We start from the raw sequence: 26,714 nt of genomic DNA, 5'->3' as shown, positions 1-26,714 counted from the left end.
TAGTAAACTTAGGTAAGCATATGAAAAATTTCTGTATTTACAACTCCATTTCAGAAAGCTATAAAATGGAGTAGGCAAGTGAAATTACAAAATTAAGAAAAGAAAAAGAAAAAAGTGGGACTTGACTTCTCCAACCTCCTGAAAAATGATGTATTACAGACATAAATTGAGGCCTAAGTAAAAGGAAGAAGGGCGAGAATTAATGAAGATGAGAGCTCAAAAATCATAATCTATATCTGTGACATTCTGAGACGAAGAACGCTTGACCAGATGTCCATGCTCATTGTAGCGATCAAGGTTCTCACAGGGAGCAGGAAAGATGGTCCCTATTACACGCCCTTCAACAAAGGCACACTGAAAGATATGCTTCTTCTTGTAGGTTAGACCAACTGACATGTCTTGAAAACTCACATTTTTCACAGGAATTTCTTCACTGCCGTGTATACGTACTGGCACGCGAACCCCATGCCCATGGACTGTGGTAAAGCTTATGTCTGTAAGAATTGGGAGTGCCGTGGGTTCATACCCATCATCAGGGTGTTCATTGTAATCTGTCTTCATCACAATTCCAACACGAACATTCTCAAATGTCAGATTCCGATAACTTATTTGGCGCACGTATCCTCCTCGTCCAGGGGCGGTCTTGATCCTCACACCTCGTCTAGAATCCCACACAACAACATTCTCCACCGTGATATTCGATACTCCGCCAGACATCTCACTGCCTATTGAGACGCCAGCACTGTTTCATTTCACAACAAAACTATTAAGATATCAAGACCTCAATACATGTTAATTATACTAGCAATCAGTTCCCCTCAACGTTAACTGAGATTGATTTATGCACAATGGGAAAAAGTTGTCATCAGTTTATATTATGTTAGGGTTTTACCTGACCATAGAGCGAAGAACAAGGTTTCGGATCATTATATTCATGGAAGGCCTTCCATATGAAATTCCATACTGATCCCACCCACTTTTTATTGCAATTGCATCATCTCCCACACTTATGTAACAGTCCTCTATCAACATGTCCTCACAAGAGTCTGCTCGTACCATAGAAAGTAGAGCTTATTAAAATTCTTCACACAAACAATAAAATTAGATGAACATTACAATTCAATTTAGATTCCTCAGTTTGTTAATTGAAACACTAACCAAATAAAGTATTACCAGTGCCAGATAAATTGAGTGTATCATGTTTGTGCACAAACAAACATCATCTCACACATGTTATGCAAAACTAAGTTCTAAAATTAATCATCCACGTGTTTGAAACACAATTCCCTAAAATCTGACATCTCACACAAGCTTACCCAAAAAAGAAGAAAATAGATCAATTAACCCATTCCTGCCAGTATAATAATTTTCCCATTGAATCAATCCGAGCACATATTCATACTTTGAATGGTTCTGGTTCAGTTAGCCAAAAAATCAAAATATTTCCAGGATTAAGCTTCCACCCATTTCTCCACCGTACATAATAATACTAATCCCCTTCTATGCAACTTCCTTAACATGACGTTTCCTCAAGTTGGTTTCTTTGTTATTGCCAACTATCAAGATGAAGCTATCCTCACTCACCCCATTGTCAAGATCAATTTCCTTATTGCTAGGATAGAACTAATTACCAAATTATAGACCATACAATAAGATATGAAATAAAGTTTTGTATTCGGTAGAAGATACTTGCCAGGATCTATGCCATCAGTATTTGGAGCTTCAAAGACAGGAGCCAGTATAGTTACACCTTTTATTGTGATGTTTTTGCAGTCATACGGATGAAGTGTCCAGAAAGGAGAGTCACGCAAAGTAATATTAGAGATCACAATGTCACTGGACCACATGATCTGAACAAGTGGCCCCCTAGTGTGGTTGAGACGCTTCTGGCGAAATTTTTGCCACCATGCTTGTCCTTGGCCATTGATGGTACCGTTATGCCCTGTCAGTTATGACAATAGATGGAACCAAATATATTTATAAATAAAGCTTAAGCAACACATTAGATGAGAGGGAGGACGAGATAAAAGAGGAAAACATTGCAGTTCTAGGATTGCTTATCCGGATAATTATTGCCTCCTAATTACTGTACTGCTTACAACTTGGTCACAGATTTCTCCATAATAATGCATTATGCCACCCTTCAATGAGGTTATTCAACTAATAAGTCTTAAATTGCATCACAGTTGATATGAATCACAAAAGACTTCTATGCTAAGCCTTTTACCTTAAATAAGGTATAGGGTGCAAGGCTATTTATCAATGACCAAACTAAAATACATCAAGGAAGTATTAGTAAATGCTAAATCAATTCATCTCTCTTCAAATATAGAAATATTATTGATTCCAACTGATATGAACACTTAAAAAAATATGTCAATAAGGAACTATTATGGTTGTTGTTCACCAAAAGCTTTAGCCTTTGAAAATATATCAAAATCAAATAAACTTTAGAGGCAAGTTTCAACAATATTAATTTCATTTTGAGACGTTAAACTTTAATGTGCTAACAATGACATTAGATATTGTTATAATTGCTTAACTTAAGAGAAAGAGTTAACTTGCTAGAATACGTTAACTCATCTTTCGTATTACCTATATGACATCCATGTGTAGATCGTCATATCATTTTTGTTTCTTTACTAATGTAAGCATCCACATAAATGAATGACATCCATGTGTAGATCGTCCGACCATTGAACTCTCTTAGACACTTTTCATATTTTTAAGCCTCAAGTTGATATCAGAGGAGGTTGATTCAGCTCTATTTGTCACTGTCTGATGCATTCACTATTGTCCACTACAGTCCACCGTTACTGGCTGTTGTCTTTCAGTGGTTGCCTTCATCTCATGAAGTGATGCATTCACTGTTGAATCATTGCCATCCCCTACTCATGACACTCCAAATCAAACCACTTCCCAAAATCCCTCTCCTATTCCAAGTTCACCCAAGCCTTCATCACCTCCTCTGATCACTTATCAACGCAGGACATAGGAGATTGCTCTATCGTTACCATGTAAGTCCTCTTCTTCCAATTCCTTCACCATCATTGACCCATATCACAACTCTCAATAATGAAGATCTTGCCTGACCAAAAGCTCTTTGGAAGTTACTTGCTCTACCAAAATCCTCATCCTATTTACAACTTTCTAAGCTATCATCTGTTGTCTCCTTTTTTCTCCTTTGTCTCAATGTGTTCTCTATCATTATTCCTAATAATGTATAAGAAGCACTTTGACTAGAATCACACATGGGAACTTGTTTCTCTTCTACCTGAAAAGACAATTGGACAGAGGTGAGTTTATGTTATTAAAGTTGGGCTAGATGGTAAAATTGACCGCCTTAAAGTGAGATTGGTTGCCAATGGGTACATACACATATACCATTCCTCCATTTATGGATATCAAGAATTTCTTCCCATGTTATATCGAAGAGGAAATATACGTGGAGCAACTTCTTGACTTTGTTGTTCAAGGGAGTTAGTTAGTAAATTGCGTGATTTCTCTTTTCTCTTTAATCTTAAACGAACTCTTCATGCTTGGTTTGGAAAATTCAACCACATTGTACAAACTTGGCTTGAAACAGATCGCTTAGTCTTTTATTGTCATACCTCTCCTAAGAAATGTGTGTACTTAATTATGTGTGTTAATGATATAGTATTTAAAGGGAATAATGCCTCTAAAATTTCTCAATTGAAGAAGCATTTATGCAATTATTTTTAGACCAAAGGTCTTGGATGTCTTAAGTATTTTGTGGTATCAAAGTAGCTTGATCAAAAGAAGGTATATTTATTTCTCAGGAAAAAAATGCCTTCGATATTCTAAAAGAAATAGATATGAATTGTAAACCTGTGGCTAGTCCAATCAGTTGTGATATTGATTGGGTAGGAACTCTTATAGATCAGCCTTCCACAACTATTGTATTTTCATTGAAGGAAATATTGTTGTTAAATCTAGTGTCAAAGTTGAATACAAGGCAATCACATCACTCATTTATGAACTTGCGTGGATAATAAAACAATTGCTTCAAGAGCTAAAATTTTGTGAGATACAACAAATGAACATGCACTGTGACAACCGAGTATCCATATCAGTTCCGATCTTGTATTTCATGAGACGACCAAACATATAGGGATTGATTGTCATTTTGTTTGGGAGAAGTTGTTGACCAAAAAAATTTGCACGAAATTTGTCAATTCCAATTATCAACTCACGAATATTTAGACTAAGTCCTTGGGAGGACTATGAATTCAATTTATAGGTTCAAACATTCAATTTGAATGCTGCAACTTGAGGGAGAGTGTTAGAATTGCTTAATGTATGTGAAAAAGTTAACTTGATAGAATAGGTTAATCATCTGTTGTTACCTATTTGATACCTATGTGTCAATCATCAAATCATTTTTGTTTTTCTATTGATCCAAGTGTCAGTATAAATATGAATCCACAAAGAGATCACTGAACTCTCTTAGACATTTTTCATAATTTCCAATCCCAAAGTGATACTAAGTAAAGAAATCAAGAACAATGATGACATTTTAGTCCTTCACACATTGTAGGCACGATAAAAAATCCTAACCTGTTATCACAACATCTTTAAGATTTTGACCATGAATCAAACTGCCATATCGTGGCCCAGGATGCTCCCTCCCATACCCATATGAAGGCAGTGGAGCCATCAGTGGCCAATATTTTTCATCCTGTCAGCCATCACATAAGTGACAAATATAGTGTAAGTAAAATGTTTAAATATGAGAGTGGAAGAAATATGTAATGTAAGAAATAGATTTATCAAGGAGAAAGACAAAACTACAAATATAAGTAACTATAATTGAAGAGCTCAATGATATGATTTGGAAAAAAAGAATCGATAGCACTACTCTAAGCTAAATTCAAAATCCAGTGATAATATCTAGATCATTGATATTAAGTTCAACTGTACAAATTCTCCCACTGAAAGCCAAGTACACAATATAGACCTGTAAATTTGTGATGGGTATCAATGTTTCCAACTGTAGATATACATTTTACAGAAATCTGGCTCGTATGAAGAAATTCAGCAAACCAGAAGACTGACTCTTGACAAAATCAAAGTTTGTTATGATCTAGGTACAATAACTCTTCAAAAAGATAAATCAAGCAACATTCTACTCTTTAAATCTTAATTAGGACTTGTCATGTCGTACAATAACAGCATATGGCCTAAACAGAAGCCTATCTGTTATTATTTCATGTTGTACAACTCTTTATATCAATTTGATCACCTATAATTCAGTTCGAGGTCTTCTTCAGTAACCCTACCATTTTGGACTCTCAGTAGCAGTTTAAAGAATTATTTTTATTTTTGGCCCAAGCTTGATCGTTACTCTTGTGTTAAATTGAAGTATCTGTCTACCAGAATGGAAATTTACATATCAAAACAGCAATACGGGAACAAAATATCCTTTTCCCCCTAGGTAGGGATCAGCAACATTGATTGTAAAACACCAAAAGTTTTATCATGTATTAAGTGAAAAGATAAACCATTTATCTCTAAATCTCTCTTATTGATTTGGCCAATAGTTTTGTCTGGTCTCCCACTATGACTAACCATTGGACTATCTTCTACATGGTAAATGTTCCTCACTGGTGCTTCTTCAAGGGTTCTCTAAAATAGGTTTAAACCATCCAAAGAAGAAATTCTACCATTTTTTTTCCTTCTATAATGGGAGGTACACAAGATTTCTCTCTAATGACCATCTTCTTAATCTTATCTTGCCTTTTGTAACAACTCCATCATTGTAATATCATCTTTGCGACATGTAACTGGATTTCTTTGCTGTCTCTTTACTACTCAACACTCAGTCCCGTACAATACAGATCATATGGTTCCGTGATCGAATGTCCCTCTAAGCTTTTGTGGTATTTTTCTATCACATATCACAAGCATTGCTCCATTTCATGCAAACCTTCTTGGATCTTGTGGTTGACATCACCTTCTATCTCCCCATGATTTGGGAAGATGGGCCCAATGTATTGTAATATTCAAGCTAGAATAAAATCCAAGATTGTTTTAAAAAGAAAAATTGTGCCAAACAACTGCCGTCACAATAGGCAAAGTTCCAAACTAAACCACCAAGCCTTGAAAAAAATCTATAAATGACACAGCAGTTCTACTCTTACAATACATCATTTGTTTACCTTCTCCAGCATTAAACAGGTTAATGCACTGTGTCATCAACTCTGAAGATAAGATTTCCAACTATATCCTTCATGATTAGACAACATCTAATAACATTAGGTAACGTAAGCTAAATAGATCACACAATGCTGTTCGATCAGGTTAAAGACATTTTTTCAGAGAAATTGTTTACTACTAGATCCCTTAACAAGTTACCCCAATCTCTCTCCGTAGTTTCACAACACTAAAGATCACACAATCTACTCTCTTCACTACTGTTTCTTCTGTTACATGTGCAAACCACCTTAACAACTTCCCCCAATATCCTTCATATTAAAAATAATAGCACAAACAGTACAAAATTAACAGGAAGTTAAAAAAAAAAAAAGCAAGAAGGGAGAAAGGTAACTGACATCAATGCCGAGAATAACAGCATCTTGAGCTAGAAACAAAGTCATGTGGCTGGTGAGATTAAACGGCGCCGTAAGCCAGCGTCCGGGAGGCACGTTTAACTGCGCACCGCCTTTCTTCCCAAACTTGGAAATCGCGGAAACCGCCCTCTCGAAGGCCTCGGTGTTGACAGTGACGCCGTCACCGACACCACCGAAATCCGTCAAATTGAAGGCGGTGGGGCGGAGCTTGGGCATGGGCCTGGCCGGAAGAGCGCCGAAGGAGAGGAAGCCGCCGACAATGTTCCTCTGCCAGAGGAAAAGGGAGGCGAAGGCGGCGATCCATAGCACGGTGAAGAGGGTTTTGTGCGAGGTGAGGAAGGCGGGGAGCCAGCGGCGAAGGTCGAGCCTTTGGTGGTGGAAGCGCCCTAGCGTGGAGGTCTCCACCATTTTGCGAAGCGGGGTTGGATTTGGCAGGTGACGGAGACGTGGGTCAATGGAAACTCATGGATTGGCTTGGTGGGAAAAGGAGGGTGTGATTGAATGCGTGGATGAATATGAATTTTGATTTGGAGTGAATTGAAAGGGAAGGTCTGATACTGGAACTGGAAGTTGGGTCCGAAGACAACGATACGGAAACAACACTTTCTTCAAAATCTAACACACCATCACCTTGCACTTGGATCCTTGAATGCCTCCTCCGTTTTTTTCTTCTTTTTACAATTTCACTGCTTCCACCACACCCACATTCAATTTATTCTCTCTTTGTAAAAATTAACTTTTATGTAATTTTAGATACACTGGAATCAGCTTCCTTCAACACTCTAAGTTCATTCTCTTCTCTCTTTTCATATCAAATTCAAAGAACATCTTTTCTCCTTTGTTTAGTTCCTAAGATAATGTCTCGATCCGTGGTTGGTGATCAAATATTGTCTCAACTCTAAAAAGTAAAATATTGATAAATAATTATTTTTTTCTTATTTCATTACTCAAATCAAATTAAATTTATATTTATTTCATAAATTTGATTTAGATCAGTAAAATATAGAAGGAGAAATATATTTAATTAACGGTACATAGTTATTAAACTCTAAAAAGTAAAAGAGTGATGGATTATTATTATTATTATTTTTGTTAAAATTCCTTTCAAAGATAATTATGTGATAAATATATTTATTGTTTCTGGATAATATTTTTTATTTATTTATTAACATGCACATTTGACATGTAGAATGCAAAATTCATTATTCAAAATATTATTACTTTACTTTGAAAGTGAGAAGAATATCGCAGTGTGGCAATGAGGTTAACAACAGAACTATACCCTGATGAGTGATTGATGAATGCGTGTTATTGAGTGTTACTTTCAAATTAAGGTTAGTTCACTAAACGTGTAAATAATCAATGTTTTATAAGGACGTTTTAATTTAATTTTATTATGTTTTTTTATTAGGTGTATAGGTCAAGATATGTAATAAATCGTTCTTATGCTTTTAATATATAATTAAATTTCTATAAATGAGGGCTCCTTTAATAAACAATTTATTTAAAGTCTCAATTTATGAAATCAATTAATTTTAATTTAATAGTTTTGTTGAATTCTTTCTCCAACATTTTAACTTTGTGTATAGTCAAAGTTCTTCCACAATACTCCATTGTTATGATCACATGAAGTGTAGGAGAATGTTTGGTCTAATCCCTTCCTACGAACCTTTATATTAGTGTATTACTGAGAACTATTTAATAATGACAATAAAATAATTGCTGGTATTTTATGACGGTTTGGGTAAATTTGTTTCTCGTGTTTTTCTTTCTGATTGGTTCTTATTCTTGTGAAAAAAATAAAGAATGTTCTTGTTGGAGGAATTAGGATTTAATACTTGAATCTGAAATTACCATTGTTGCTCTCATTCGTTGTTTGATGAAATGTAAATTAGATGCATTTGAAGTATGTTGGTCTAGTTTTGGTAAATGTATTTAGAAGTCACATGTCACACTCACTCAAGATCAAAGCATGGAAAGTCTTTGCTTTTAAGTATCAAAGAAAAAAATGTCTCAACTTTTTTTTTAATATTTTAAGTCTTCAAGAAAAATAAAACATGTCTCAAAAGTACTAAAAGTTTTGACTAAAAAAATACACATTTTTTAGATCTTTTAAATCTTTAATCATTCTTGACATTTCTTACTACTCAAAAAATACATATTTTCTGTCATTTCTTTTGAAAACTTTTTTTAGGTAATACTTATATTTTAGTTATAAATACACATTTGGTACCCAAACTTTTTCAGAAAGTTCAATTTGGTACCCGAACTTTAGGAATGTTCAATTTGGTACCCCAATTTTCTAAAGAGATTCAATTTGGTCATCTTCGTTAAGTTGGAGTTAACACTGTGTCCATACAGGATACGTGTCAAGCCATGAAATTTTTTATTTTTTTTTCAAAAAAATTAAAAACTGCCACGTGTCAGTTTATCATCGTACCACGTGTTACAATCATGACATGTGGCAGTGTAATAATTGTTTTCAATTTAGTACCCTAATTTAAATTTTTGGTTCAATTTAGTACCTAATTTTTTTAAAATGATCCAATCTCGTCCTTTCCTATTTGAGACCAAATTAGTAAATAAGCTTAATTATAACTTATATAAACATGTTAAAATAATTGTTTTGAATTTATACATCAAATCACTACATCTAAATATTCAAATTATTTTATTTTTTACAAGTGTAAAAAAATTCATGTATAAAAAATTACAAAGGTTAAAATGTAAAAAATAAAATAATTTAAGTATTTAGGTGAAATGATTTGATGTATATATTAGAAAAAGTTATTGTAACATGTATATATAGGTTGTAGTTAAGCTTATTTACTAATTTGGTCTCAAATGGAAGATGACGAAATTTGATGATTTTAAAAAATTGGGGTACTAAATTGAACCAAAAATTTAAATTGGGGTATTAAATTGAAAACAACTATTAAACTGCCACGTGTCATGATTGTAAGCTGCCACATAGCACGATGATAAATTGACACGTGGCAGTTTAAAAATTTTTTTGAAAAAAAAATAAAAATTTCATGGCTTGACACGTGTCCTGTACGGACACGGTGTTAACTCCAACTTAACGGAGAGGACCAAATTGAATCTCTTTAGAAAATTGGGTACCAAATTGAACATTCCTAAAGTTTGGGTGCCAAATTGAACTTTCCGAAAAAGTTTGGGTACCAAATGTGTATTTACACCTATATTTTATTATGAATAATAATTTTAAAGAAATTGTTACCAATTTCTTTGTAAAATATTTTACACAAAATATTTTTTAATTAAAATATTTGTAAATTTTATAATTCTGTAAAAAATAGTTATTTATGAAAAAAATATTTCTCAATTAAAAATTTAGGAAAAAAAAATATTTTCTTGTAAATTTTTATAACAAAATTACAATAAAAATTTCATCAAATATGAAAAATTATAGTTATTTCTCAATTTTTTTTTAATTGTTAAAAAATGTTAATCATGTAAGTTTTCTTATTGTCTATTCTTTAGTGCGTGCATATTAGTTGTTACTATTTTATGAAATAATCCTATTTAGTATTATTGTTCCGGTAAAAATTAGGGTATCTTAGACCAATAGAGAGTAAATAATCTAATTCAAAGTTAATAATTACTCAAACTATAAAATTCAAGTGCTTTAGTTTTTGGTGTGTCTTTTTATAATATAAGTAAAGTAATTACAAATCATATATCTTTGAAAGAAGAATATAATATTTCAGTTACAAAATACAAAAGATAACATATAATAATATAGACCTCTTTATCTTAAAATATCTCCTAGATTACTATACTTGTTAATTAAATAAAAATTTGTTACAGTAGATCTGTTTCTTGAAGCTGTATTTGAATCACCTTTGGACATTTTATCCATCTTCGAATATTGGATTGAACTCTGAATTACGAAACATGTATAATCCTATTGTGTATTGTTTATATATATATATATATATATATATATATATATATATATATATATATATATATATATATATATATATATATATATATATATATTGTTGGGAGCACTTAGTTTTAACCACAAAATTACGCATTATGTATGTTATTGTTGGAATATTACATTTTTTTAGCTTAGTGAGTGTAATATATATTAACACTTGATATTTGAGAAGAAATTCTAATTCATACTTTGTTTCGGGGAAACTGTTGTCTAGAAGAAGAGAATCATGTGATAATTGACTTACTAGATTTTGCTTAAAGGAATATATATAAACAAGTTTATCACATCTCGTTAATATGTTCTATATATGATAGTTTTATTGCATTCTTCTTGATATCATAATTATTATTTTTATTTTATCTCCCTCTTCTAAATCACTCTTCATCAAATTCTTATCTTTTCAAAGGTAAACCTCTCTTTCTAACTCTCTTCCTTTCTTTATAGTCTTGTTCTTTTCTTTATGCTTTTCTTGGGCTGTGACTTGCACCGCACCACCACCCAATATTCCTTTCCCCGGTGATCCCAAAACCCTCCAAAGATCCCTGGTGATAGATGTGAATGGATGGAAGCATATTAAAAAATCTAATAACGTTAAAAGAAAAAAAGAAAAAAATAGAAAAGAGAGGAAAGTGGAAGAGATAATATTAGAGAGGTATGTTTGTAGATAGAGTAGATAGGAAGAGAGAAAGAGGTAGAGGCATAGGTGCATGGATGAGTGGTTGATAGCCGCAAAAGGTAAAGGCCAGAAATGAAGGTGACAGGGTCAAGAGTGGGCGAAAATAATGGGAAAAAATAGAAGGAGAGAGCGAGGAAGCTATTGTTAGAATGGTGGTAATTGTGGGAGCTCCATCTCTCAAACACGCACGACAACCTAGCTAGGTAGTTTTCCATGCCCGTAGGTGGGTACCCAAATTCAACAAACAAAACAAAAAAAGGCAAATCCAAAACAATCAGAGAACCTCAATCTCTCCGAGCAGCGGTCCATTTCTCTCCCGGACGCATAAGATTTCCGGCACGGCGATGGCCGCTGTTCGCCTATTCTTCTTCTTCCTCCTCCTCCTCCTCCTCTCCCTCCTCCCTCTCTCCCATCCTCAAACGGATAACCAAGCTCTCCTCAACCTAAAAAAATCCTTCTCCGACCCCCAAACCCTCTCCTCCTGGGTCCCCGACCAGAACCCTTGCGCCGCCCGTTGGGTGGGCGTCATTTGCTCCAACAACGTCATCAACAGCCTCCATCTCACCGACCTCTCCCTCTCCGGCATCATAGACATCGAAGCCCTCACCCAGATCCCCTCTCTCCGCTCCATCAGCCTCGTCAACAACTCCTTCGCCGGCCCCATTCCCCCCTTCAGCAAACTCGGAGTCCTCAAAGCCATCTACCTGACCAACAACAAGTTCTCCGGCCCCATCCCCTCCGACTTCTTCTCCCACTTAGCCTCCTTGAAGAAAATATGGCTCGACAACAACAAATTCTCCGGCCCCGTCCCGGAATCCTTAACCACCCTCCGCTACCTCTCCGAGCTCCATCTCGAGAACAACGAGTTCTCCGGCCCCATCCCCGAACTCAAACAGGACATCAAATCCCTCGACTTCTCCAACAACAAGCTCCAAGGCCCAATCCCACCCTCCATGTCGCGCTTCGAAGCCAAATCCTTCTCCGGCAACGTAGAACTCTGCGGGCAGCCGCTGGATAAACCGTGTGAGTCCGCGGCCAGTGAAGGCTCCGGTTGGGGATTGAAGGTGGTTGTTCTCATCTTCATTGCCGCTGTTCTCGCCGGGGTTTTTGTCATGGCGCGATCCAAGCGTCAACGCGACGATGACTTCAGCGTCATGAGCAGGGATAACGCGGAGGAAGTGGTGCAGGTGCACGTGCCAAGCTCCAACCACAGCAAGGGAACCTCCGAAGGGAGCAGGAAGGAGTCGACGTCGTCCAAGAAAGGGGTGGGGCGGAGTATTGGCGACCTCGTGATGGTGAACGATGAGAGGGGCACGTTTGGGTTGCCTGATTTGATGAAGGCTGCGGCGGAGGTTCTCGGAAACGGTGGGTTGGGTTCGGCGTACAAAGCCTCCATGGCTAGTGGGTTGTCTGTGGTGGTAAAGCGGATGCGGGAGATGAATAAAGTGAGCAGAGACATCTTCGACGCCGAGATGAGACGCTTTGGGAGACTCAGAAACCCTAACATCTTGACGCCTCTCGCTTACCATTACCGCAAGGAGGAGAAGCTGTACGTGACAGAATATATGCCCAAAGGAAGCTTGTTATACGTCTTGCACGGTACGTACCACCTTCATTCATTTCTAGCTTTTCAAGAAAATATATGAATGCATGCATGCAAGGTAATTAAAGGGATTGGGTAAAATGTTTTTCAGGTGACAGAGGATCGAGTCATTCGGACCTGAACTGGCCAATCCGTTTGAAAATTGTGAAGGGAATAGCACGAGGGTTAGGGTTTCTGTATAAAGAATTTTCTACCGAAGAGCTGCCACATGGGAACCTGAAATCAAGCAATGTTCTGCTAACTCAGAATTACGAAGCTCTCCTGAGCGATTTCGCCTTTCATCCTCTGATCAACCACAACTACGCCGTACAGACATTGTTTGCGTACAAAACTCCAGATTACGTAACACACCAGCGTGTGACACAGAAAACCGACGTTTACTGCCTGGGAATCATCGTTCTTGAGGTGATCACCGGGAAATTCCCTTCTCAGTATCACAGCAATGGCAAGGGTGGCACCGACGTGGTGCACTGGGTGCTCACTGCAATCTCCGACAGAAGAGAAGCGGAGTGTATTGATCCAGAGTTGAAGAGCACTCACTCTAACTCCCTGAATCAAATGCTGCAACTTCTCCAAATAGGGGCTGCTTGCACGGAGAGCAACCCCGACCAACGACTTAACATGAAGGAAGCCATTAGGAGGATAGAGGAGGTTCAGGTTTAATGGTTGTTCTGTCAATATCTCTAGCTTAGTACAGAGTTGCTTTTGTAGGTGAGAATTGTGCAGGCCTAGGAAACATTGCTCTTCAGCATCTTCACATATCCGACAACTAATGACTTTTGTGCATGTGATCCAAACACACACACGCGGGGCGAAAATGAATGAATGATCAGAGAGAAAAAAAGACATAAAAAATGGGAGGAAAATCGGAGGCATATGCATGATGGTGACATGTTTTTGATGAACTTTATCATGTCATGTATCTCAAATATTATGAAATATGCTGAAGCTCCGTGCCTCTTTTCTGCTGATAGCAGCCCTTGTAAATTATATGCTATTCTTATAAAATGAAATCATTTTTGAGACAGCATTCCCCCTGTATTATCACTTTTTGATTTCTCCCTTCCGTTGTAGATTTCTTTTTTCTTTTAAAGTTAGCTAATACAAACTTCTTTCACAAATGTCTAATATCCTAAGTCTTATCCATATCTTTCTGTTTCTATGTTTTTACCTCTTTCACAATATCAAAATATTATCCACTGGTTACACACTTGTATATCCTAAGTGCAACCTTTTTTTAATAGATCAAGTGTTTTGATTATGATTTGACTCATTTGATCTATATGTTATAAGACCATCAATATTACCGTTTAGAATCATTGATACGATTGGTTGATTGTGAATGGAACTTTGGTTTGTTTGATAGTTAGAATCCACGTAACTCAATTGATATTTTTTTAAATAGAACTCAGCAAATTAAATCTGTAAAGTAAGAATTATAATGTGATATAGTCAAACAATTGCAATTAAAATTCATTAAGGTTAACTTTTGATTTTCTATATATTTCTAAGATTCTTAAAATTTGTTAAGTCTTATGCGTTAGAAAAATGTAATTAAATGTCTTATGATTAATGTTTATTGGAAGAAAACAATACATAATGAAGAAATTACTTTTTTAAGTTATCTAGGCTTAAATTTACTTCTGATTCTTATAATTTTGTAATTGTATAATCTTTTATTTACATAACTTTTTTTAATTTTATATATATATATATATATATATATATATATATATATATATATATATATATATATATATATATATATATATATATAGGGATGACAACGGGTCGGGTCGGGCACGGATAGTGCCTACCCGCAACCCGACCCGTCAAAAAAAAAAATTCGTCTGTTACCCGCCCGTTTACCTGTCGGATATCTGCTTAAAAAATACCCGCGGATATTTTTAAAACCCGCGGGTACCCGTGGATATCCGATACCCGCAAATATTTAAAAAAATATATATTTTATAAATTTTTTAATATAAAATTATAAAAATAAAATATAAATTAAATTAAATTAAAATTATAATTAAATTTGACATAATAAAATATATTATTACTTCTAATTTTAATTAAATTTAACTTAATAAAATATAAATTAAATTTTAATTTTAATTTTTTGCAGGTAACGGGTACTCGTGGGTACAAATAGTACGATACCCGTACCCGACCCGTTTATAAGCGGGTATTAAAATACTTACTACCCGCTACCCGCGGGTAGTAACTATCCGTCGTGGATTTTATCTGCGGACACAGGTATTTTTGCCATCCCTATATATATATATATATATATATATATATATATATATATATATATATATATATATATATATAATCCTTCAATTTACTAAAATTAAGTAATTTTAATTTATTGTTAATATATCCTTCAATATTAATATATTCAACAAAATAATATTTATTAAATTTAATTATTCACTTTCATCCATAACTATTTTATTTAAATAAGTAACTGATATTATTATTATTATTTATATAGTAAAAAATTAGATAAAAAATTATAAGAAATATAATTTTATTAAAAAAAAAAACAAATCGGTAATTAAAATTTTGTAAGATTAAATTGCATTTCTAAAAAAAAGGTAAGTAAATTTTTTAAACCTTTGATTTTATTATTCTTGGCAGATAGTTGGACACGTGGCACAACTCTACTCTGCTACGTGTCAATTCAAACTATTTTTGTCCATCTTCAAACGAAGAAAACCCATCGATCACTCACTCTCCTTTTAGTTCCTGCGTTTTCCAAACACACTGGTGGTGGCAAAATGTATCGAACGGCGGCGAAGCGGTTGTTGGGCGGTGCAAGGTACTATTACAGTACCAACTTTGGCCTCCGATGCCAGCCTCCTCAGAAGTTGGTACTCTCTTCGCGCTTTTTCACATCAGAGCCTCAACCATTTCCCGATCCACACTCTATCAACCGTGGTATTCCCGTCGTCACAACCACCGAAGCCCCTATCTCTTCAGATTCAGCTTCTTCCTCTTCGTCAACGGAAGATGGTGCCGCAAACCCTAAAACCAACTACGAGGACCAACAAGCTCGCGTGCTCCAGGCCTCGCTCCCTTACGTCGTTCGTTTATTTATCCTCTTCCTCTTCTTTTCAATTCCATCCTCGTTCTACTATATTTTGATAATTCAGTTTTCCGAAACTACTATCTACGTGTTTGTTTCTTGTTGTGTATATAAATTCTACGGTTTCTTCTGATTATAGCGATAAGCAATTGTGATTCTGAAATTGTGGCTTTTCAGATAAAGTTGGGATGGACCGAAGCAGCTCTAATTGCCGGAGCTAGGGATGTTGGCCTTTCCCCTTCTATAGTTGGATCTTTGTCCAGGAAGGAAGCTGCACTGGTCGAGGTGCATTTTCCTGTATTTTATTCCTATCACATCTCTCTCATTTTCATTTTCCTTTTGAGTGTGATATTTGTCGTATCTTTTCTCTTGTTATTGATTGTTATTAGTATTTACTGATTATTAGATTTGGAGTAGTGTAGCAGAGTGGTGATATCCTGTTTGATTGTTGTGACCATTTTGAGCAGTTACTGTGATGATTGAAGTTAGAGGTGTTTGTTAAATCTTCGTTAGTCATTGATGTTTTTATGTGTTTAAAAGAGGACTACAGCTTCTCTTGGTCGTGTTATTCTATGTGAGGTAGACTGCAGGATGGTACTCTCTGTCTTTTGCTTCATAATGTTCCATGTTATTACGATGGAATTTTTAACAATTTTTTTCTGTACTTCAATCACATTTTGAGTTGATGTTATGCTGCTAGCCATCCTCTCACGCAATAGGAGAAAAGTGTTCCTCGCCAAGAAAAAGACAAGAGCAATTTAAAAGGCAGAAAAATTTAGGGGTTGAGTTTGCTGTCTCCTCTCGCCTAAGCGAGGGTCTCTAAAGTTTTAGAAAATAGTTAAAAAGCTAAAAGTTCGTATTTTTCTCTGTTAATATCCAAGTGACTCTATTTTATTTTACTGGCTTTCTGAGGCATAACGTGTCCAAAAGCATAGTGAATCATAATCTGTTTAATCATAATCTGTTTAATAATAGTTGTATACACTGTGATTGTCAATAATGTAATAATGGAAGAAAATTGTTCTAGCTTTTATGTTTTTTTTTTGTATGAAATAAGTGGCTCATAATGATTACTAAGTTATATATCCCTTTTCCTCACTTACATTTTGTGCATGTGTCTGCACATATTCTCACCGCATCCTATCATTTTAAGACATGACCATTTGGTGGGAGCTACGATTTCGGGAGTTGTCGATCATGTTTATTAGTATTTTCTGGGTTGCTGTATTCAATTCTGAGTTCCTAATGGATGAATTATCGTCAACTTTTTTATTATTTGTGGTTTGCTTTATTCAGATAGTCCGTCTTCTTTTTTATACTTGGTATAACTAAGTATAATAAGTTTAATGGGTTGCCACTATTTAGTTTATATGAAGTGACCATTTTGTCTGCTGTTCTAAATTTTTTTTCAGTATTTCATGGATGACTGCTTACAAAGACTTGTCGATAAAATTGAGTCTGATGAGAGTTTAAAAAATTTGACACCAAGTGATTGCATCTCTAAGCTTATCAGATTTCGATTAGAAATGCAAGCTCCATATATATCAACATGGCCTCAAGCACTTAGCATTCAGGTAGCCTATGTCCTTTTTCCCTGGTTAGAGTCTTACATATATGAAATGTATACCTGAAAGGTTTTCTGGGAAATATTTTCTTTACAGGCGCAACCTGCAAATGTTCCTACAAGTTTTAAGCAGAGAGCAGTTCTTGTGGATGAGATCTGGCATGCTGCCGGTGATAAGGCCTCTGACATTGATTGGTATGCCAAGCGCACTATCCTTGGAGGAATATACTCGACAACTGAGATTTATATGCTGACAGATAGCTCTCCTGGTTTGTTTTTCTTTTCTTCCCTTTTAAAAAGACGCAAGAATTGTTATAATTTGCCAAGCGCACTAGTGGTTTTCTATGATCATTCGTTTGAGTCAACTTCTGGTTCTATGATTGTAGCAACCATTTGTTTTCTTGAATCAAGACTTCTGTTTTCTCGAATCAAGACTTCTGTTTTCTGGAATCAAGACTTCCCTGTTTGCTTCCATGACAATTTATGAGGATTAATTTGATAACTTATCTGTTACAAGAAAAAATAAATAGAATTTTATCGCCGTTCCATTTATATTTGTTTTGGTAGCATCTGTACATTGAATAAATGGGGTCGAGACCCTGCTTTTAGCTTGATGTGGTAAAGCTGTGACTTGTGAGGAGTTTTCTCAATTTTGGGGTTCGTTTTCTGGTAGATTTCCGCGATACGTGGGCTTTCTTGGATGCTCGAGTGAAAGATGCCTTTAATATAAAGAAAACCATTCAAGAGGTAATCCTCATGTTGTTACATTGATTGGTCCCTCAAGTTTTTCAAATTTCAATTATTTCGAAATATCATGCTTGGTGAATACCAGGATTCTCAGTCATCATAATTTTCAGGCACAGTCTTTGGCAGAAGCTGTCAGCGTCGGGCTGGGGAACTCCTTTCAAGGATTTTTCGGGAAAGGTTTCCAGAGATGAATCATAGCGTAAAGATGTGCAGGTGGTAGGCACTTCTTGCTTGTTTCATCAAACAATGTTTCTGAGGCATTGATTCTCACTTGAAGGAGGTGCTATATTTACACACTTACCACTCCAAAAAAAAGGTTATATTTCATGTACTTCGAATTTATATTCCGCCTTGGGCCTTTCACTCAAGGCTTGAGTTTCAGGGTCTTCACTGCTCACAAATTGTAGGCTTGTAAATAATCTCATCATTTCATAATTTAAAGAATCTCCTTTTCTCACCCGAAGAACTTTGCCTATTCCTGTGAACATTATTTAGGAAGTGTTTTGGCTGATAAATGAAATTTCATGTTCAAGAATCATGAGTTCTGACTTTCTCGAGATGATTAAGTTTTGCTATTGGGTCAAAAAATTTCGTGAGAATGTTTACACGTTTCCTGAATAGAAGATTTCCATATTGTTTTGACGTATATATATATATATATATATATATATATATATATATATATATATATATATATATATATATATATATATATACGAGGAAAATTTCAATTAGATTGACACAACTTAATATTATTATGATTGTTTAAGTAAAATTTTATCAGTATTAATTAAATGATGTAATATAAACTTTTAATTTAATAATAATTTAAAAAATGTAATCTTTATATTAACTTACGTAAAATGTTACTGTTAATATTTGATTTATGTTATAAAATAAAGGTAATAAGAGAGACAAAGGAGAGGAAGAATAGAGAATGAGAGAGTAGGGAGCAACTTCTGGTTTTATGTGTGTCTAATTACTGATAGGACGAGTCCTATTTATAGGTACAATATGGTAACCCAGAAAGGATATAAAATCAAATAGTAAATACAAAATATTACATCATAAAGAGTAATGAATAATATGATTATCAATCATATGAGTAATTGTATAAATCAATGGACGACCATTAATTCATAACACTCCCCCTTGGGTGTCCATTGATAAAAGAATGTGCCTCGTTAAAACCTTACTAGGAAAAACCCTTTGGGATAAAAACCTAGTGAAGGAAAAAGAGTACATCATTCTATATAATATTGTTCTTTGCATCTTCTAATTTCTCCCCCTCATGTAAACTTACATCATTAAGATGGCGGAGTCCAATCCTATGAACCAATTGCTCAAAAGTTCTCCTTGGCAAAGACTTTGTAAATAAATCTGCTAGATTTTCACATGAGCGAATCTTTTGGATCTCTACATCACCATTTCTTTGAAGATCATGAGTGAAAAAGAATTTTGGAAGAATATGTTTTGTTCTGTCTCCTTTAATATATCCTTCTTTCAATTGAGCAATGCATGCACTATTGTCTTCATATATCGTTGTTGGTTTCATTTTTCCCAAGGATAAACCACAAGTTTGTCGCACATGTTGAATTATAGACCTTAACCAAACGCATTCACGACTTGCCTCATGTAATGCTAAAATTTCTGCATGATTTGACGATGTTGCTGTTATTGTTTGTTTCACAGATCGCCATGAAATCGCTGTGCCACCACATGTGAACAAATATCCTGTTTGTGATCGACCATTATGAGGATCTGATAAATAACCTGCATCTGCATAACCCATTAGATCTAATTTTGAATCATTTGGGTAAAACAAGCCCATATTCATAGTGCCTTTAAGGTAACGGAGTATTTGTTTTACTCCATTCCAATGTCTTCTTGTAGGTGAAGAACTATATCTTGCTAACAAATTTACAGCAAATGCTATATCGGGTCGAGTATAATTAGCAAGATACATTAGTGCTCCTATAGCACTAAGATATGGTACTTCAGGACCAAGTAGTTCTTCATCTTTTTCTTGAGGTCTAAAAGGGTCTTTATCAACATCTAATGACCTCACCACCATTGGAGTGCATAGTGAATGTGATTTGTCCATATAGAACTTTTTAAGCACTTTCGTTATATAAGCTTCTTGATGTACAAGAACACCTTTGTTTAAATACTCAATTTGTAATCCCAAACAAAACTTTGTCCTTCCAAGATCCTTCATCTCAAATTCTTTCTTTAAACAATCAATTGCCTTTGTGAGCTCATTAGGAGTTCCAACTATGTTTATGTCATCTACATAAACAGCAATTATGGCAAATTCATTCTCGGATCTTTTCATATAAATACAAGGACAAATAGGGTCATTTTTATACCCTTCCTTTAATAAGTACTCACTTAGACGGTTATACCACATACGTCCTGATTGTTTCAATCCATAAAGGGACTTATTCAATTTTATTGAATAATCCTTTTTAGAATTTGCTTTGTTGGGCACATTAAATCCTTCAGGGAGTTTCATATAAATATCATTTTCCAAAGAGCCATACAAATAGGCTATAACAACATCCATGAGGTGCAGATTCAAACCTTCTTGTGCAACAAGGCTAATTAAATATCTAAATGTTGTTGCATCCAATACTGGAGAATATGTCTCCTCAAAATCAATACCAGGTCTTTGTGAAAAACCTTGAGCAACTAACCGTGCTTTGTATCTAACAATTTCACCATTCTCATTTCGTTTTTGTACAAAAACCCATCTGTACCCAATAGGTTTTACACCCTCAGGTGTGCGAACTACAGGTCCAAAAACCTTTCGTTTAGCAAGCGAATCTAATTCTGCTTGGATTGCATCTTTCCATTTTGGCCAATCATTTCTTTGCCGACAATCTTCAATTGTCATTGGTTCTTGATCATCATTGTCACTTATGACATCCTTTGCTACATTATATGCAAAAACCTCGTCAATATTGACTTTATTTCGATTCCATATTTTATGATTCATGACATAATTTATTGAGATCTCATCATTTTCAACAATTTCAGGTACCTGAGGTTCTTCTGGAACCGAATCATTGATTATGTCAAAAGAATCTTTTGGGACTTTTACCCCCTCGATTAGGCCATCTTGCCTTTTTTCCCTTTTTCTCACACGAGGATTTTTATCTTTGGAACCCAAAGGCCTACCACGCTTTAGGCGTGTTTGAGATTCATTTGCTATATTAGATTGTCCAACAGGAATATCAATTCTGATTGGAGTATTAGCAGCGGGTATATGCGACTTAGTTACCCTTTTTGTGTCAGTAAAAGCATCTGGTAATTGGTTGGCCAATTTTTGTAAATGAATTATCCGTTGAACTTCTAGTTCACACTCTTTTGTACGAGGATCAAGATGAGATAATGATAATTCATTCCAACCAATATCTTTTTCCAGTTTCTTTCTTTCTCCCCCTAACGTTGGAAAAATTGATTCATCAAAATGACTATCAGCAAATCGAGCTGTAAATAAGTCACCTGTTGATGGTTCAAGATATTTTATTATCGATGGAGAATCATATCCAACATATATTCCCAAACGTCTTTGAGGACCCATCATAGTCCTTTTTGGTGGGGAAATTGGGACATATACAGCACACCCAAAAATTCTTAAATGAGAAATATTTGGTTGTTGACCAAAAACCAACTGTAAAGGAGAGTATTTGTGATAACTTGTTGGTCTGATGCGAATCAATACTGCAGCATGCAGAATTGCATATCCCCAAGTAGTCATTGGAAGATTAGCTTTCATAAGTAAAGGTCGTGCAATCAATTTTAGACGTTTTATCAATGATTCTGCAAGTCCATTTTGAGTATGAACATGTGCTACTGGATGTTCAACTTCAATTCCAATTGACATACAATACTCATTAAAAGCATGAGATGTAAATTCACCAGCATTATCAAGACGAATTTTCTTAATTGGATAATCTGGGAAGTGGGCTCTTAACTTGATCAATTGTGCTAATAACTTAGCAAATGCTTGATTTCGAGTTGATAGTAAACAAATATGTGACCATCTAGTGGACGCATCAATTAATACCATGAAATATCTAAATGATCCACATGGTGGGTGTATTGGACCACAAATATCACCTTGTATTCGTTCTAAAAATGAGATTGACTCATTTCTAATTTTTTCTGGTGATGGTCTTATTATCAATTTTCCCTGCGAACATGCAGTACATGAGAAATCATTGGACTGAAGGAGCTTTTGACTTTTAAGTGGATGTCCACATGAGTTTTCAGCTATTTTTCGCATCATGATATATCCAGGATGACCCAACCGATCATGCCAAACAAGAAATTCATTCTTATTTGTAAGCTTCTGGCTTACAATAACATGCGTCTCAATCGCATTAATATATGTGTAGTACAAGCCATAAGAGAAGGCTGATAATTTCTCCAATACACATTTTTTATTTGACTCAATTTGAGTGATATAAAGATATTCAACATCTCCTTCATTATTTGTCTCAATATGATATCCATTTAGACGAATATCCTTGAAACTTAATAAGTTTCTATTGGACTTAGGAGAATAAAATGCATTTTTAATATGCAATCTTGTACCTCTTGGCAGAAGTACTGTAGCTCTTCCAGAGCCTTCAATTATATTTGTAGTACCAGAAATAGTACTAACATTGACTTCTCGCATTACCAAAGTAGAGAAAAATTTATTACTCTTGAGAATTGTATGAGTTGTTGCACTATCAGCAAGGCACAGATCCTCATCATTGGTGTTAATGCCAATATTCATTCTTCATATAAACATAAATATCAATATTAGAGATTACTTTGTAAGAGGAGAGAAAGAAAAAAAAAAATAAAATAAAATAGAGGATTTTATTCATAAAAACATAAAAACTTGTACATATAAAAGCAACATGAATTAAATATAAAACATTGTCTTAAAAATTAATCATAAAATAAAATTATTTTCTAACACTCCCATCACCAATAAGGTGATCAATGCTTCCATCGGGTTTAGAAAAGAAATCACCAATATCAAGATGAGTAGTATCCATATGACCATAATCAGAATCACCATCTTCATAAGCAAAGTGTGTTTCTACATTCTTCTTTTTAAGTGATTCTTGGTAGAGTTCAACAAGATGCTTTGGTGTATAACAGGCACGGGTCCAATGACCTTTACTACCACAACGGTAACATATATTTTCAGCCTTTTTGCCATTATTTTCACCCCTTTCTTTTTCCTTTTTCGCATTCTTGTTCCACTTCTGTTGATGAAGTTTCTCTTTGAAATTTCCTTTATAACCATGTCCACGACCATGATTAATAGCACGACCACGACCACGACCATGGCTACGACCACGGCCAAAATTACGACCACGATTATTATTATGGTCTTGACCTCGTCCATGATTATATGGATCAGATGTTGCTGCATTCACTTCTGGGAATGGAGCAGAACCAGTTGGTCGGGCCTCATGATTTTTCATCAAGAGCTCATTATTTTGTTCAGCCACAAGAAGGCATGAAATCAATTCAGAATACTTGTGAAAACCTTTTTCACGATACTGTTGTTGCAAAAGCAAATTAGTTGCATGAAAAGTTGAGAATGTTTTTTCCAACATATCTTCATCAGTAATTCTTTCTCCACATAGAGTCAATTGAGAAGTAATTCTAAACATTGCAGAATTATATTCACTTACAGTTTTAAAATCTTGCAACCGTAAATGCATCCAATCATAACGAGCTTTTGGCAAAATCACGGTCTTTTGATGGTCATATCTTTCTTTTAAATTTTTCCATAGTACAGAAGGGTCTTTTATAGTAAGGTATTCAATTTTCAACCCTTCATGAAGATGGCGACGAAGGAAAATCATAGCTTTAGCTTTATCTTGTTCAGATGCTTTATTTCCTTCTTTAATAGCATCACCCAGACCCATTGCATCTAGATGAATCTCAGCATCTAAAATCCATGATAAATAATTGTCCCCCGAAATATCAAGGGCCGCAAATTCAAGCTTTGCAAGATTTGACATGTTTTAGAACTAGCACATAAAATATTAATATAATCAAATTTCATGTATGAAATTATTAAAATCAAATAATAATAATAATAATAATAATATGACAGAGAAAAATAAATCAAACAATTATCAAATAATCGATTAAGGAATATAGAGCGTTGTTCTTAGGGAGAAAGAAAAAAAAATATGCCTTCACGCTCAGTTGGATAACCCTCGTGCTGATAACGTGTTATAAAATAAAGGTAATAAGAGAGACAAAGGAGAGGAAGAATAGAGAATGAGAGAGTAGGGAGCAACTTCTGGTTTTATGTGTGTCTAATTACTGATAGGACGAGTCCTATTTATAGGTACAATATGGTAACCCAGAAAGGATATAAAATCAAATAGTAAATACAAAATATTACATCATAAAGAGTAATGAATAATATGATTATCAATCATATGAGTAATTGTATAAATCAATGGACGACCATTAATTCATAACAATTTATAATTTATAATTGGTCAACATCAGGTGATTGTTTTCAAGAAAGGAAGATTCAGATGAGAAATAAGCTTGCATATCTAATCCAATAAATTTATAGGCTGATTTAATGTGAAAAACTACTTTATTTTAAGTTTAATAGTAATTTCTGTTCTTATAGTTTACAAAGTATATAATATTTGTTTTTAAGTTTGTACCTTATTTATAAATTTGGTTCTTTGAATTTCTTCAAAAACATTTTTTTTTCTTTTACTTTTAATTATCATATCTTTTTTTTTAGTTTAATTGTCTATAATCTTTTTATTACTTTGAACATGATACTGTGAGATTGGAGAACACGACTGAATCTAAAGACTTGTTATCATTGTAACTCGTTCTGATTCAATATATTTTCAAAATTGAAAGTTAAATAAAATTAAGATAACCAAAAGTTAAGGAATAAAAATTGCGTAGAAAAAAATCCAGAGACTAATAATTAAAAATTAAAGCACTAAAATTTAAAATAAAATAATGATCAAAATTACATATTCAGTTAATATAGAAACCAAAATTACAATTAAATCTTTGTTTTATATGTAAAGCATTGTGTTAATTAGGCCACTTATTATCGAACCTAACTGATAATTCATCTTCTAAAGATTTTGTGATGCACTTATTCTTGTGAATACGTGGCTATTATAAAAGTTGAGAGTCTCAAATTGTGTATGTCATATACTAGCAAATACCATCTCTGTATCCGTCCCTCCAAATAGATTCATCCTCATAAATGAACACGACCTTAAAGCGAATAAGAAACAAAAGATAGGTCTTGGATTTATAAAGTTGTAAGTTTCATTTATATTTTTTATGCACACTTTAATTCAAATCTTACCAATTTTTTCTCCGTATGTGTCCATCACTTAAAATCTATATCTTAATGATATCAAAGTTATTTTAACGGGATTGAAGATCCAAAAGGTGTTATTGGCATGAATATGCTCTGGTCTTCTTAAGAAAATGTTTGTTTAGCAAGAGTGGATTTCAACAAATTCCGATTTTCAAAGAACCAGCCTCCATGATGGAGTCCACAATGCAGAAAGTTGATGAGAAATCAAGCAATTTTCAACATGTACAGAGAAGCCAATTACATGGTTTGTTTTGGACCATCTTACATCAGAACACTTAGACCATCAGAACACTTAGACCAGGACAAATTCTCGGTGTAAGTTTCCATGAATTTACTCTTAATTCAAGGAAATAGTCAAAAGAATTAATAAATATAGTATTTTTGTAGATATAATTATCATTCAAGTTCTAGGGAAAAAGTGTGTTTTCTATTTATTCTTCTAAACTTTAAAGGTAATATGACCTATTATGTTGTGAATTATATCCTTATTTAATCTACTCTAATTTACATTCATCACAAATTAAAGCGATGAAAGTGAAAAGTAATAAACAACACAAAATTAATCAACAACATAGTCCAGCTAATTTGGTTATCATCGTATCTATTTTCAGGCTGCAGATACTGTTCTGTAGCTATAAATGTAGGAACAAACTTTGTCCATGGAGGTTAATATCTCAAATAGAATGGAAGTTCAACTTGGAATGTACGGGAAGGTTGGAAGACGAATCTGGAAAATATCCATAACCTTTCTAGAAAAAGAATGACAAAAGAGGCATAATCCAATTTCTTGCTCGATGAGATAAACGCACCAACAACTCACATTTTCCTAGAGTTTGAAGACATGGAGGAACCTCTATATGATCTAGTATAATCTCATTTGCAAATTCTAACGCAATCGAGACTCAATTTGGAAAGAGAATGGAAGAGTAAGCACTAGTTGCACAATCCAGAAACAAAAGGGATTGAAAAACAGAATAGTTGATAACAAGAACTCTAAATTTTTCTCTGGCATGCATATTTTGTACTACTACCTAAAATCAAAAGGAAATTGAGAAAAAGTGTAAGCAGAAGAAA

General features: G+C 34.4%; 3 protein-coding genes across 3 annotated transcripts; 2 read left to right on the top strand and 1 right to left on the bottom strand.

Annotated features, from left to right (window-relative positions):
• Nucleotides 1-7,421, bottom strand: LOC114178283 (putative polygalacturonase). Its single transcript, XM_028064102.2, has 5 exons — nt 6,573-7,421; nt 4,579-4,699; nt 1,694-1,942; nt 893-1,046; nt 1-742 (listed from the first exon to the last, which is right to left on the bottom strand). The coding sequence occupies exons 1-5, from the start codon at nt 6,996-6,998 to the stop codon at nt 217-219; spliced, it is 1,476 nt and encodes a 491-aa protein (XP_027919903.1). The 5' UTR covers nt 6,999-7,421; the 3' UTR covers nt 1-216.
• Nucleotides 7,422-11,178: 3,757 nt separating this feature from the next.
• On the top strand, nt 11,179-13,972 carry LOC114177513 (pollen receptor-like kinase 3). Its single transcript, XM_028062890.2, has 2 exons — nt 11,179-12,835; nt 12,931-13,972. The coding sequence occupies exons 1-2, from the start codon at nt 11,581-11,583 to the stop codon at nt 13,500-13,502; spliced, it is 1,827 nt and encodes a 608-aa protein (XP_027918691.1). The 5' UTR covers nt 11,179-11,580; the 3' UTR covers nt 13,503-13,972.
• A 1,602-nt stretch (nt 13,973-15,574) lies between these two features.
• Nucleotides 15,575-18,779, top strand: LOC114176062 (ubiquinone biosynthesis COQ9-like protein). Its single transcript, XM_028060967.2, has 6 exons — nt 15,575-15,931; nt 16,111-16,218; nt 17,346-17,507; nt 17,595-17,766; nt 18,171-18,244; nt 18,355-18,779. The coding sequence occupies exons 1-6, from the start codon at nt 15,626-15,628 to the stop codon at nt 18,433-18,435; spliced, it is 903 nt and encodes a 300-aa protein (XP_027916768.1). The 5' UTR covers nt 15,575-15,625; the 3' UTR covers nt 18,436-18,779.
• Nucleotides 18,780-26,714: the final 7,935 nt, after the last annotated feature.

The sequence above is a fragment of the Vigna unguiculata genome, chromosome 3, assembly GCF_037176805.1.
Source record: "Vigna unguiculata cultivar grain cowpea cultivar isolate G323 ecotype 2 chromosome 3, ASM3717680v1, whole genome shotgun sequence".
Lineage (NCBI taxonomy): Eukaryota > Viridiplantae > Streptophyta > Magnoliopsida > Fabales > Fabaceae > Vigna > Vigna unguiculata.
The sequence above is the reverse complement of the archived record's forward strand: the minus strand, read 5'-3'. Positions and strand labels throughout refer to the sequence as shown.

Coding starts and splice junctions, on each gene's coding strand:
- LOC114177513 (XM_028062890.2), top strand. CDS start 11,581: ATGGCCGCTGTTCGCCTATTCTTCTTCTTCCTCCTCCTCCTCCTCCTC. Junction 12,836..12,930: donor CTTGTTATACGTCTTGCACG/GTACGTACCACC, acceptor AATGTTTTTCAG/GTGACAGAGGATCGAGTCAT.
- LOC114178283 (XM_028064102.2), bottom strand. CDS start 6,998: ATGGTGGAGACCTCCACGCTAGGGCGCTTCCACCACCAAAGGCTCGAC. Junction 4,700..6,572: donor CTGTTATTCTCGGCATTGAT/GTCAGTTACCTT, acceptor GATGGCTGACAG/GATGAAAAATATTGGCCACT. Junction 743..892: donor GTTCTTCGCTCTATGGTCAG/GTAAAACCCTAA, acceptor GAAATGAAACAG/TGCTGGCGTCTCAATAGGCA.
- LOC114176062 (XM_028060967.2), top strand. CDS start 15,626: ATGTATCGAACGGCGGCGAAGCGGTTGTTGGGCGGTGCAAGGTACTAT. Junction 16,219..17,345: donor AGGAAGCTGCACTGGTCGAG/GTGCATTTTCCT, acceptor ATTTTTTTTCAG/TATTTCATGGATGACTGCTT. Junction 18,245..18,354: donor TAAAGAAAACCATTCAAGAG/GTAATCCTCATG, acceptor CATAATTTTCAG/GCACAGTCTTTGGCAGAAGC.